Genomic DNA, 14533 nt, shown 5'->3' with positions numbered 1-14533 from the left:
GTCTATATTACTGCAAAAGCCAACGATGTAAAAAGTAAATATCTTTCTCTAAATTTAAAAATGTATTGTAGTTATAATTTTATTATTGTCAATAAGATACAAATCGCCAGTAAATCATTTTTACAGTGTATATCTATATAGACAAACAAAAATCCTTTTCCCCTTACTGTTTTGTGCCAAACAGTGCGGTAATTCAGCACAAGCTTTATTAATGAGTCCGAAGCATGAAGGCAATCATTGAAAACATGACATTGGGCTCTTTACATTTACACACATACAGTACCAACCCACAGTCTCTCTAGATCTCATGTTTGCTCCTATATCACGATACTGTCCTAACCCAGAGTAAGCACTATAGTAAGCAGTCTTTTAATTGCAAAGACATCGGAAGAAGGGACATTTTCACTCTGATCTGACGCTGTTTCCCACAACAGGCTCAACCAGTATACAGTACACTCAGGGCCATGGTTCTTTAAAACAAACTTCAGAAAATCTTACATTGATTAAAACTTGTGAAACACATCTTTATAGGATTGCAACAAAGGGAAATTAGGGCTAGTTTTTACAATAATATAAAGTTTAATAAGTTGTTAGTTCCCAGTTCACTTCATTGAGGAGAATGCAGATGCAAGTTGTTTTGCAACCAGCCAATGTAAGGCAGAAGGGAGCATGTGACCTCTGTAAGCAAGGGCCAGTTTAATGCACTACTTCCACATATTGGGCCCTCTTCACGCGCTGATGTTTTCTTGTCTGGAGAAAGTTAAATCCAAATCACTGGACTGGAAATCTGATTGAGGATGTTTTGATGTTCATCTGAAAGGCTTCTTCAGTTCTAACTATTGTAAGAAATTGCATCGATATGTTTCCCTGTGAGGTGACCACACCCACCTGCTGCACGTGTCCACCAACAGTTAAATCAGGATGTGATTGAAAACAGGGTCTTGTCTTGTCGCTGCTCTAAACTCATTATAGGTACATAATGCTCTTATGACATCTTTGACATCATTTCAAATTGCTGAAGCATGATTCCTATTAAGACATAATTGTGTCTAAAAGTATTCCGTGTTTACCACAAAACGCATGATGTTAAAGGATTATTCTGGTTTATTACAACCTGGTGATTATATTTTATAGTTTTGGGCATCCTTTGCATTGGTAAAAATAACACTGTACAGCGAAAATAATTGAGACGTGAACAAGGGGACATTGTTAAAAAGATGTCAGATGAGGCAACGAAGACAAGCAGGGTCTCCTTGAGTTTCAGTGTGGCTGGTAGAGGCAGATTTTTATCAAAGTATACCTGCAGAAGAGATGTACGTAATTCACCTTATTAATAGGACAATCCCATCCCAATGTGTTCTTTCAAATATATAAGATGAACAAAACAAAAGTGGGACCAGGGCTCTACAGTGCGAGTATTTCACTCGCATTTGCCCCTAAAAATAGATATGTGCGTACTGGAAAAATAATTTACTCGCACACTGTTTACAAATTACAACCATATGACTATATGAAACGCTACAGGGCTTTAGAGTTGAAACGACGGATACAGGAAGTGGCGACACTCGTCCAACAAGGCAGTAACCATAGTAACTCGGTCAGTCAGGGATGGTCAGGGACAGACTTGCGTTCTGAGTGTTCGCTGCACCTTGACCGGAAGGAAGCACAGCCAGTTAGCCTCCGCTAGCCTCCCAGCTAGCCCCGGCTCTCTGTTTGGATCCAAACGGAGCCCCAAGTCCCGGTTTGTTATTCAGGTTAAAGTGGGAAGAAGCAGCGGGTCTGTCGGGCAGCTGAGTGAAGTGGAGCCTGCGGAGGAAACACCGGGACCGTCAAGGTGACACAGTCCGTGGAGGTGCGGCGATGTTCAGCTGCGCAGATAGGAAACCCCTCGGCTGACAGGATGTACCACTTTGTTTGAACAAACTTTTTCTTCTTCTTCTCTTGGTTTATAACAGCGGTTGTCAACCAGCGTATTAGGTGTATTACCGCCACCCTCCGCTTCGGTCTGTGGACCAAAGATTAAATTATACACATTAATCCTGTCTGTCTAATAAACTCAAAGAAAACTACTGCTCCACCCACTTGGCAAGTTCATTTAAATTTTAATGCTGAGGTCTTCCTAAGGTCTTGCCTTATATATTGTCTTTCTTGATCATTAGTACAATCTATGATTGCATGTGTAATAGTCTCCTCAGCCAGCTGGAAAAAAGTATGTGCATATATCGGCATCGGCAATCGTCAAAAATGAGAGTCAATAAGTAATCGTGTTAAATAATCGTGATCTCAGTATTGACCAAAATAATTGTGATTATGATTTTTGCCATAATCGAGCAACCCTAAAGACAACATAAATTTGGATTTACATACACACACACACAGAGTTTAAATATGTATGTAATAAATTGTAAATATGTATGTAATTAATTGTTTTCTTTAATAAACTGTTACTTGAACATTTTTCAGTGTGCTCCTAAATTTCTTTGTGTGTTCCTAATTTTTTTCATTTAGAAGCACATGTACTCCTTGGGAGGAAAGTAAGCGTTGAGCACTGAGTGGGACACTTATCCACTGTGTACATTTGTAAGAGCAATTTGAAGATGCAAACCGCTGCTGGATTACAGTTATGATAACATCTTTATTTTCCCCCTAAGGTTTGTATATGAAATGCTGGGTGACTGAATCACAGAGTAATGTACAATGAAGGTGAATGAAAGTCACAATGAAGCTACTGTTTACAGAAGTGTAATGCATTCACTTGAGAAAAAAGCCCTATTTTTCTGAATTAACAGGATAATTATCTCAGAATTCTGAGAAGAGTTTTCATGGAAAAAAATAATTGTCATTAATTCAGAAAAACAGGACATTTTTTTTAGTATTTTCATTTGGTGCTACTTTAAACTTCCACTCCACTCCATTTCAGAGGGAAATATTGTACTGTCTATTCCACTACATTTATTTGACAGCTTTAGTTACTTTTCAGATGAAGACATTGTTAAAGATGAAACCGGTGGTTTCCAACCTTTTTAGTTTTTGACGTCTTACAAAAGCAGTGTGTCGTCTATGATGTTGATGTTGTCAGATGTCTATGAGTTGTTAACAGCTCCACCAAAGTGATTTTTCCCTTCAAACTTCTCAAATGGTTTCATTTCAATAAATGTTCAAATGATCCAATATTTCACCAAAAATCTAAGATTAGATAAAAAGTCGTTACGTTACGTTTTTTCACGCAAGACTTTTACTTGAAATTGAGTATTTTTTTTTACATTACTGTATTGATTCTTTTAATTAAGTAAAATATCTGAAAATAGACAACGGACAACATTTTCCTATCACGGAAAATATTTTCATATATTACACACCACGTTAAATCAGCCAATAGTGTTAGTGGAGTAAGTGGGGCACTTCTACTGGGTGACTGTGGACTGATAATAATAAATTAATACAGGATATATCTTCACAGAGGGAGGTCTGTGCTCGTGTTGTTGTGACGCGAGGCATGTCGGGAGTAGCAAACATGGCGACAGGACAAGATGGGAAAGCTGGTAGTACCTCGGACGTGGATCTCTTACTGCATCCTGAGCTGTTGTCTCAGGAGTTTATACAACTGATTTTAAGTGAGGTGAGTCAATGTTTGGATAGAAATGTAGAAAGTGTCATGTAATGTGGAGGTAAAATAAACATACTGTGGTGTTAGCATACCGGCTAACAGCCAGGGTAGCTTCTGTTTGAGAGTAGCTGTTTCATCAGCAGCGGGTAAGTTATTCATACATATCATATTATATATCATATCATATATGACAAGGTGAGCTAACAGTTACTTCTATCTGAATCAGAAAAAGGTTAGTACCAGAGATTGTGGGAGTCGGGACCGGCTCACGGAGCTTTACCTACGGCATGTCATCCCGCTGCCGCAGAGGACTTTACCCGACAGCCGCTGGGGCCAAAGAATGCAGAAGACCCGGGGGAGACCGACCCCGGCCAGCCACCGCTCAGACAGGTAACCGGCAAACACGGAGGCTTTCTGGATGGACAGTACTGTGATTACCTGCCCGACAAGTAGTGGTGAAAGAAGTATTCAGATCCTTAACTTAAGTAGAAATATAATATAGTGAAGTAAAAATACTCTACTAGAAGTAAAAGTCCTGCATGAAATATCTTACTTAAGTAAAAGTACATAAGTATTAGCAGCAAAATGTACCTAAAAGTATTGTAGTAAAAGTGGTGATTTGGTCCCTCTGACTGATTTATTATTATACATGACATCATTTGATTATTAATACTGAAGCATCAGTGTTAGAGCAGCATGTTTCTGTTGTAGCTGCTGGAGGTGGAGCTAGTTTCAACTACTTTATATACAGTTAGCTGGTTTAGTCCAGTGGTTCCTAACCCAGGGGTTAGGTCCATCCAAAGGGTCACCAGATAAATCTGAGGGGTCGTGAGATGATTAATGGGAGAGGAAAGAAAAAAAAACAAAGCCCTGATACACATATCTGTTCTCAGTTTTGACTTTTTCTCTAATTGTTGACTTTTGGTGAAATATTGGAGAAGTTTAGAGGTAAAAATCACTATTACTTTTCATAAGATGTCAAAAGCTAAAAAGGTTGGAAACCACTGGTTTCATCTTTAACAATGTGTTGTATTTTAAAAGCTTGTTATATTATCCATTGTGTCAAGTCTTCATCTAAAGTAACTAAAGCTGTCAAATAAATGTAGTGGAGTAGAAAGTACAATATTTCCCTCTGAAATGTAGTGGAGTGGAAGTATAAAGTAGCTTCAAATGGAAATACTCAAGTAAAGTACAAGTACATCAAAATTGTATTCAAGTACAGCACTTGAGTAAATGTACTAAGTTACTTTCCAACACTGTAGACAGTAGCTTCATCGTGACTTTCATTCACCTTCATTGTACGTTACTCCGTGTTTCAGTTACCCAGCATTTGATATGCAAACCTTAGGGGGAAAATAAAAAGTTATTTTAACTGTAATCCAGCAGCAGTTTGCATCGTCATATGCATTTTTCTCACAGATGTCTTATAATCTAATATAACCAGATATAACACATCTATGTGGAAAGGAGAGGCCTTTGGTGAGTCACCAAAATACCATAGTGGAATAGAGCCCTCGCTATCAACATTAATACATAAGAGTGTGAACCGCTGATTATTGTACTCGTTGTTGTTTGATCATTTTCAGTTCCAGTAATGACCACAATAGGAAAAGGCCTCTGATCGTGTTTGATGGCAGCTCCTCTCACTCTGGCCCACTAAAAGTGAAGAAACCAGAGGCGTCAACAGGAATCACTGACCGGTTAAAACCTCCACCAGCTGCAAACCTGTCCAACCCCATCCGCAAGCTATCTGGCAACACATCTTCCTCTTCCTCATCCATACAGATGTCTGCCCGCAGCAATGACACAGCAAACCTCAAACGAGAAGCAAACAGCTCGGTAGGGAATTTTTGTTTTTGTCACCTCAGTTATGCATCTGTGTAGATTTACTGTCTAATTCAAAGAAATTGTGTATTATTGTCCATATTGTGTTCAGTTGCTTGTATTTTTGAACATAATCTTCTAATTAGGAGTGTAAATCATATAATACAGTTAATGATACAATACTTGAACAATACCAATGGTTATACAATGTATTGAAAAGACACTCACTTACAATGTCTGTGTAAATGGAATTCTTTCAGTTTCAAAGAATAGTAGACAAGAGATCAAACCATGTTTTACAAATTGATTTATAGCAGAGACTTTTACCTTTTAAAATACACACAGCACCATGTGCACACTTGGTTGTTAAACAGCCATAGACAGGGAAAAAACTGAACTGCCAGAAAGGAAAATAGTTCCAAGTGTCTCTGTAACTCAAATCTTTTCAGTCTGTGCAAAACAGAACACTTTAATTAGCAAGTTATTAACTCCTATTTGTAATTCCTGTTTTATGTTTCATCTTCCATCTCTTCAGGGTGCACTGAAGTCTCCAGAAGTGAAGAAAAAGATCCAACACGTGACATGGCCCTGACCTCTGACCCCTGTTTAGATAGACCTGATGAGAGCTCATGCTCTGGCTGACTGACTCCTTCCCCCATCACTGAACACCAAATGTTGTTGCCCACTACCTTTGCTCTCCCCTTCACAGTTATCCCACTAACTGCAGCCCAAAAGGGATGGAAACTATTTAACTATGTCGAGGCCACGTCCCTGCTCTTGTTCAGTTTTGAGATTGGAACAAGATGGGGTGGTGCTCCGATCACCCTGCTTTTGAAGTCACAAGTTTCCTTGTTGCTGTCCTCAACTTCAAGTGCCCTTACATCAATGATCAGCAACTCTCCCAGCCCACACACAGAGACCATCTTACAAGACAAACCGAGTGAGATGACTAATCTTTGGAAATTGTGGCGGATCCTATTTGTGTCTGTGCAGGGGTTGATTTAGGTGAGAGGGCTTCGCGTACTGGTTTGCAAGGGTGACAGGGTGAGTTTCTTGCTTGGGTTTTATTTAATATGTTGAAATTGGTAGATCCATTACTCGAATGGACAGATTGATTTTGAAACAGATGCTATATCTCATAGCGTGTGACTCTGACTGTCAAAGTGATGGACATATCCAAGAGGCATTGTGAAAAAACAGCATCCTGTTTTTCTCTGATGTACGTTTAAAAAAAAAAAAATACAAACCATAGTTTCTGCAGAAACTTAGAAGGTGTGAAAATTTGAACCAGAAGTAGGTGTCATTTTTGTTCTCAGTGAGCTTCATTCCACTGAGGTTTATTCAAACCTCTGTCCTGTTTCATAAGTTATTCAGGGGTTTTAAATATTAGTGTGGCGTGGAATTGTACATATATTGCACATGATGTGGAGATGATTTTCTTATACAGCTGGATCATAATCCACTGCTACAGTAAGTAGCCATTTTGACACAGGAAACAGATAACTTACATTCATGCATTTGAATACCACCTTTTTATAATTCAGAAATACTAAGAAAGGGAATATGGACTAGAAAGAGGATATTGTCTTTTTGAAGTAAATTTATTTGCATTCATGGATTAATTGACTTTGCAGGTCTGTCTTTTGAAACTGATAAAAAGTTAATCAAAAACACAAAGGAACATGATTCATAAATCATTTTGAATTGTCAAATGCCAATGTCATCTTTGTACTGACAGTTTTTTTTTTAAATAAATTGTGTCAATACAAATAATCACTGTTGATTTAATTACAGGATAAAAGTCAGCAGCTTGGTGACATGTTTGATATGCAGGTATTGTAACATTAACATAATGTAATGCAGTCTTGAACTGAACATTGGGGTAAAAAATAAAGAAAGTCACCAAACTGCACAACTTCAGTATTACAATTGTGTGCATTTCCTGCTGAAAAGTTGCCAAAAAAGACATTTCAACCCCTTCTTGATGGGTTTATTTGAAATTCATGTGATTTTATACACATCTACAGGTAACATTTGTAAGATTAACTGTTTATTTTAATATTACATTTAATTGATTATAGCAGAACTCATTCACAAAACAAACTAATTACAGCATCAAGCAAGTTCATGCACAAAGCAGATATTATTAATATTACACTTCAAAGCTGATAATCTGTATTAATGTAGAATTGGTGTTTCAAAATGCTTCTTTCAATGTCTTTCTAACATGTTGCTCTTTATTTTATTAGTAATGCCTTTTTTCTCAAAACATTTAAACGCTCTGAATCCAAATAACACTGTTAGTAGTTTGTATTTCATGTCATATATCAATGTACATTCAATGCTAGGTTGCAAAGATGTTCTGTGCTCAGATAGTATTTATTGTATCTTTGTCTTCTTTGATCATAACACGGCTGTCCAGTCAGATGTATCTATCGTCCCTCAGACCAAATTAGATGTCCTTGCCACACTCTGGGCAGAGGATGTCATCACGCTCGGTGAGGAAACCACGGCCAACCAGGGACACAGAGCACTTCTTACAGTTGAAGCAGTCATTGTGCCACTGGCGCTCCTCAAAAGAAATGTACTTGCTGCCTCCGAGGCCTGAAAGTGAAAAATGAGTTAAAGTCAAGATCAGAGAGATATATGTTATAAACAACTTAAAGTTAAAATCAGGGACAGCAGTAATTAGTGATTACCGCTAATGGGGGTGGTGCAAGAGGCACACTTCTTGGCATAGAGGTTGCAGAAGCAGTTGAGACAATAGGCAAAATCATCTCTAGAGGTAAACCTCTGGCCAGACAGCTGCTGCTTGCAGCTAGTGCACAGGAAGCAGTCCTTGTGCCAGGGCTGCTCACGGTAGGTCACTCCGCCAGTGGTGATGGGCTAATGAGAGGGAACAAAATTTATCATATTGTCACACTTTCATGCATGTAAACATGGCTCTTTAAGTGAGAATGAAATATAATTGAGGTCCACTTCTCATTCTCTCTGAGTTTGTGATGTGCACATTTGGCCATTCTACCTTCTTGCAGTGCACACACTGCATGGCAAACTGCTTCTCATAGCAGGGCACACAGAAGTTATGGCTGTCCTTAGGGATGAAGCTCTTGGTGCCAATAGGCTGCTGGCATCTCTGGCAAGTGAAACAGGTCTCGTGCCAGCTGTTCCCCTTGTGCTCCATCTTCCTGGAGCCTTCATATAACAGTGAGGGAATATGATGGTTGAAGTTAGTGAAAGGACGCAAATAAAATGAGAAAAACTGAGAAATATGAAAAAAAATCTTAAGGTAGACATTTGATTATATGTTTTGGAAGTGTTTGTATGATCTTATGAGAAAACTTTTACATTTAGAACAACCAGTACAATTTGTGGAAAAACAAGCTTTTATGGTTTTTCAGTATCATCTGAAGAAATATGAGGAATTTCCTAAAAGGTCAGAGGTTATATTATTCTTTGAGTGTTTCTTATTATCTGCTCAGTCCTAAGAGCTCATTGAAAGATGTAATGGTCCTCAGAAGTTCTAGTATTAGCATTTATGTTTTGTAAAGCAATGCAAGGCAGGGCAAGTTTACGTGTACAGCACATTTCATACATAATGCATGAAAACATGAAAAAAGGAAAACGGCATAAAACATTAAAATGCAAAGTAAAAGAAGATAAAGAAACTTTTGAGGGAAATGAAAAATCCATAATGACAGGATAGGTAAAGATGTATGAATACTTAGGTTCAGTCAAAGGCAGTGCAGAACATAAACGTTTTTAACCTGAATTTAAAGGTGGTCAAAGTTGGAGCAAGTCTAATATGCTCTGGTCACAGCTCTGTTGTGCATGGTAACTGAATGCTGCTTTTCCATTTTAGCAGACCTCTTTGATGACTGAGAGGCAGAGATGGTTCATTTGGTAAAATACAGTCAGATTTTGTATGTATTTTGGTTCTAAGCCAGTGAGAGATTTATAGACAAGCAGCACTTTAACCTCTATTCTCTGACTTACTGGAAGCCAGTGCAAAGACCTAAGAACTGGTGTAATGTTCAGTTTTCTTGGTCTTTGTTAGTACTCCAGCAGCAAGATTCTGAGTGAGGTAAAGCTGCCTAAAAGTTTTTTAAGGAGGCCTGAAAAAAGATCATTATTGCAATCTAACCTGCTGGAAATGAAGGCATGATTAGCTTCTCTAAATCCTGCCTGGGCACGAATCATCTGATTCTTGTGGCGTTTTTAAGATGGTAGAATGCTGACTTTGTAACTAATTTGACTGTGGCTGTTAAAGTTTAACACTCCAAGAGTCCAAGATTTCTGACTCAGTTTTTGGTTTTCAGAGAGACAGAGAGAGAAGCTCTCAGGCACTCTTCTTTTGTACAAAACACAGCCAAATATATCTCAGTTTTGTTTGCATTTAGCTGAAGAAAGTTCTGGCACAGACTGTATGTACAAGTATGTATGGTTTCATAATCTGCCATGCACTGTATTTCTTCACTAAGGTTTTAGAATTGTGTACTTGCCTTTGTGTCATTAAACAATCTATCAATCTATTTGCCTCTTTATGCACCAATGTTCTGACTATTGAATTTAAATGCATTTAGTTTGCATATTATGTACCAGAAATTCTCTTAACAAAATGACGTTAGTACATTTTGATGTTCCACCCAACTGTGGCAGTGTGCACAAACAAAAAGTGTCCATGTATGTTGACGATCCTCAGTTATACCTAACCTGTATTCTCTGTGCTCTATTATCATTATTATTATTATTACACTACAACAACTTGGGGCAACGTTAAAGTCACAAATTTAACCTAGAAGAGTAGACCTTGTCCTATTAATCCCTCTTTTGATATTTCAAATATCATCTGCATGCATTGCTGGAAAGCTTGTTCCAACTTTACCAACTTTTGGATTTTGGTCATGTAGTCCATGCTCTTTTTATGTTTCCTTAAACTTTTCTCTGTATTAAAAGGAAACATTTAATATTGTTTAGCAACAGATAACCCCTTAAAATATCAATTAAAAGATCTATTAAAAATATGGACTATAAGCACAGTCAGGATACTACATATTCACATAATACAACTATAGAAACATACGTGTCCTGAATGAAAGCTGTGCACAGCTGTCCTGACATGCGCAGGTTTCTTGTGCATATAATGTGACACATTTGTCATCCTTTATATTTAAGACAGTCATGTGTAAACCACTCACAGATGCACCATTGTGACACTTGATGTAGGTCTACTGATTCTACCTCCATCTATCATATTACTTCATTTAATCACAAAGGTGTACTGGAAGTATTTCTGGTGCTGGAGCCTGAGTGGTTAGTGAACTGAACTACATAAAATGATACAAGTTTGTAATCCATTCTTGTACTGTATTTATACAAACTTTGACTTGTACTGCAATATTAAGTGGATGAATCTTTTACTGGCCCAATAAGTTGTATTAATAGATGTGATATAAATAATCTGAAAGAGAGTTTTCAGAATGTACACACACATTGAATTTTAAATTGAGTGATGATCGAGCATCTTTTGCTATCTGTTGTGCTTAACTTAAATCTGTTGCTCTCTTTGTGACTTTTCTTACCTGGCATGATGGTTTTCTTGCACTCATGGCACTTGGAGGAATACTCATTGGAGTAGCACTCAGTGCAGAGGAGCTGTTCATCTTTGGTGGAGAAGGGCTTGTCCACAAGTGAGCGCTTGCACTGGAAGCACTTGAAACAGTCCTCATGCCAGTGACGGTCCTTGTAAGACAGGTCCTATGAGGACATCAGATGAGCAGTTAGAGACTTGCTCACGACAGAGAAGCCCAGAGAGATATACAGAGATAGTGTGGCAGTGCTTTTTATATTCAGTATATTTTGTGACATCCCTACCCTGGTGTTGCAGCCAATGGGCTTCTTGCACTCCTCACAGGTGTTGGAGTACAGGCTCTCATAACATTTCACACAGTAGGGATTCTCCTCTCTTAGGACATATTTCTTCCCAAACAGGGACTCCTTGCAGTAGTGGCAGTCGTAGCGCTCGGTCATTTTGACCCAGAGTCAATCACCTGAAAGACAAAGAGATTGGGGAGAAAATATTATGTCAAAGGCATGATACAATGTATGTAGCATGATACAAACATTCAGCAGGAAGCAGCAGCTGGAAGTTCTTGACAGGTATCTGATCTTGTTCATTTTTCCCATGAAACAACTTTTTCAGGATGATTAGATTTACGCACCCCAGTCACCCAAATAACATTAAGCCTTGTAGACAGTTTTGTCTCTGTTCAAAGAGATCTTTTCAGTGACTCTGATCAACTTGATACTCCAGAGAGAACATTTTAAATTCATGGCAATAAATGTTCTCACATTACTAAGCGCATGATTTTTCTGTGTTGCGTTTTACCCTCTTTCATCTCTCTCTCTCATCTCTCAGCACTCCTTCATCTTGTTCTCAGCGACAGAAGTAGAAGGTGACAGATGAAGAGGATATAAATAACTCCTATCAGTCCTGCTCAGAGACAGTCAACTTTTGCCCTGTTGCATACCGGCGGTCACCATGCCACTGTACACTAACCCATCCATCATCTCACCTCCAGCTGTCAGCACCAGATCACAGTATCCCTTGTCATCGTGTGTGTGTGTGGGTGAGTGAGTGTGTGTGTGCCTGTGTGTAAGTGCATTTGAATGGCACTTGTAATAATGGCCCCTGACAATCTGCAGCTGTTTGTGGTCTCCCTGTTAAGCCCTCTGGTTATCCCACCTGTACCTACATACTCTTACTCTCTCTTGACCAAAGATACTGGAGGCTATACACTGTATTTGACTGTATGTGCGTGTGTGTGTGTGTGTGTGTGTGTGTGTGTGTGTGTGTGTGTGTGTGTCTCTTTGTCTTTGTAAGCAGACAAAAATAAGGTACACACAGCTTTCAATACCACTCCAGACTTTAAACTCCTTGTTGCCTTCAATAGTCACATGTAGCCTACTATTCATGTGATATATGTCCATTGATTCCTCAGTTAGGCTTTGACCATATAAGGAGGCTGAAAAAAAAGTTTCACTTACACTCATCCATTCCCTACTGTTTAATCCCTTTCTGTGCTTCTCAATATCTGCATTGCTATTTTTAATTGAGCTCCTCTCCTCTACTATTATTCCCTTTATCTCATTGTTTTATTGTGCTTCTCCCCCTTGATCTATTTGTGTTCATTGTGTATTCATACTTCAGTGGTCTAACATGAGATCTGTGAAAGATCTGTGACACTGCTGACATTAGTATCTTTTATTTGGCTGAAGTTGAGACGTTTAATCTGTGTGTCCCCTCTGCTTCGAGCCTTCTCAACCCCTCCCGCATTCCCTCATTGTACTGTTGCTCCCATCATGACTCACCTAGCTTATATAAGATTTATCTGACTCCTAAAAATAAAAAAAGGATAATCTGAACTGCCACAAATAAAACCTTCAGCTATTCAGACATGTCATGCAGCTGTTTCCTAGCTTCTAGGTCCTCTTTGATGCTGCCCATCTGGGAGTGTCTCAGTGGAAATTACTTGATGCCAAACTGAACTAAAGCCAGTTAGATGGCAAGCGCTTGACCACTGTGCAGCCTAGTCAGACCCAGTAGGTCCCAATGCTTAAAGACTGCATGTCTGTCTTTGAAGGTAGAGAATGCTAATGCTATTTTCACATTAAACTCTCAGTTGTCTTCACAGTTATTTTTATAAGGCACTTCTCCTGAAACCTTATACTACATTCTAAAGCTCCTCATTCATCATTCCAGATGTTTTAAAGATGAATAAATGTTATCTGACCATTTAATGAAATTTAGTTGAAATGCAAACAACAAACCAGCCCTTTCTCTCACAGTGAGACCTCTCAAACAGCTTGCTTACATCTGTTTTCTACTCTTCCAAATCAACAACTCTGGAGGAATTCCTCATCAATTAAATACGTCTGAACAACAGCCACTAATAATAGCTTTGTAAGTGGATAATGGAATGAAATGTCGAATTGAATTAAGCTCTGAATTGAACATGTTTCTACATCATTACATCATTACAGTTCACTCTTCAATTGCAGTACAAATTAAACTGTGCAATACCCACTATAAAATGACATGCTCCAAAGTCTAACTTTTATTAACAGGTATGTTTCTGTGCATTTGGAGAGTGTCAAAGCTTTAGAGTCATATAAAAGCAAAAGAACAGACTAGTTTGCCAAAACAAAAGTCAGCACTACTACTGTAATACCTTAACCAGAACAAAGCTGACACCTTCATTGACAAAATTTTGCCAAAGGGAAGTGTGAGATTGATGAGGAGGGAGGAAAGAAGGGTGGAATTGACCTCTGCAAACAGGGGTCAACAGGAGTTGTGCATTGTTTGGGCAAAGAAATGATAAAATGATATAGTAAAAGAAGTTGTCATGCTGTCTAAGGGAGTGACAGCAGTACAGAAAGTGGGTAGGGGGGAGAGGTGGTTAAAAAGTGAGGACACTGTGGAAGTGGAAAGAGGGAGATCATGAGCAGGTGGGTGCGGAGGCAGATAGGAGGATGCCAGAGCACAGTGAGCAGCTGTGTCCTGGAGAATGGAAGACATGGCGAATGAAGCCCAGTGAGAAGATGAATGGGTGGAAAGATGGACAAGTGAATGGATGGATAGTTTGAGCAGCTGAACAGAGTTGAGTCTTACCTTCCTGTCTGAGGAGTGTGTGCCTGTGCGGAGTCTGGGGCAGACTGAGAGAGGAGGCTCCGGGTGAGCTGTAGTTACTCCTGATTGCATTACTCCACCCATCGGGGGCTAATTGAAAATGGGGGAGGGGCTATGTAAGGGGGGGGGGGGGGGTTGCATGGGGGCAGGGAGTCTTTTTTGAGATGATCTATAAATACAGTGGCTCTTCACAGAGATAACCCCGAGCCCCCTTTCACTCGCTCATCCAGTCAACAGTGAGACCATGCGGCCTTTTAAGGTCACTCTGTTATCGTTCATTTGTTCACATGTGATTCATTTGCTCACTCGCTCACTTAACTTTACTTCATCTTTCTTATATTTTTGTTTCTCCCCTCAACAGCCTTATTATATCATCCCTCCCTATCCCGCTTCCTGGAGAGAATCCAGTCATT

At 39.1% G+C, this 14533-nt stretch overlaps 2 protein-coding genes across 3 annotated transcripts; one reads left to right on the top strand and one right to left on the bottom strand.

Moving 5' to 3' along the window:
• Positions 1-3465: 3465 nt before the first annotated feature.
• c11h2orf49 (chromosome 11 C2orf49 homolog) lies at positions 3466-6678 on the top strand. Its single transcript, XM_067603890.1, has 4 exons — positions 3466-3619; positions 3834-3997; positions 5194-5446; positions 5967-6678. Exons 1-4 carry the CDS (start codon positions 3497-3499, stop codon positions 6021-6023), a joined length of 597 nt encoding a protein of 198 aa, XP_067459991.1. The 5' UTR covers positions 3466-3496; the 3' UTR covers positions 6024-6678.
• Positions 6679-7702: 1024 nt separating this feature from the next.
• On the bottom strand, positions 7703-14206 carry fhl2a (four and a half LIM domains 2a). 2 transcript variants are annotated; one of them, XM_067603888.1, is made up of 6 exons: positions 14103-14206; positions 11306-11481; positions 11014-11188; positions 8457-8626; positions 8131-8317; positions 7703-8035 (listed from the first exon to the last, which is right to left on the bottom strand). In XM_067603888.1, exons 2-6 carry the CDS (start codon positions 11459-11461, stop codon positions 7884-7886), a joined length of 840 nt encoding a protein of 279 aa, XP_067459989.1. In that variant the 5' UTR covers positions 11462-11481; positions 14103-14206; the 3' UTR covers positions 7703-7883. The 2 variants fall into 2 exon arrangements, with proteins under 2 accessions (XP_067459989.1, XP_067459990.1); XM_067603889.1 differs by lacking the exon at positions 14103-14206 and adding an exon at positions 11653-11761.
• Positions 14207-14533: the final 327 nt, after the last annotated feature.

The sequence above is a fragment of the Thunnus thynnus genome, chromosome 11 (assembly GCF_963924715.1).
Source record: "Thunnus thynnus chromosome 11, fThuThy2.1, whole genome shotgun sequence".
NCBI classification, from domain to species: domain Eukaryota; kingdom Metazoa; phylum Chordata; class Actinopteri; order Scombriformes; family Scombridae; genus Thunnus; species Thunnus thynnus.
Note: the sequence above shows the minus strand (reverse complement) of the source record. Positions and strands in the feature narration are given on the sequence as shown.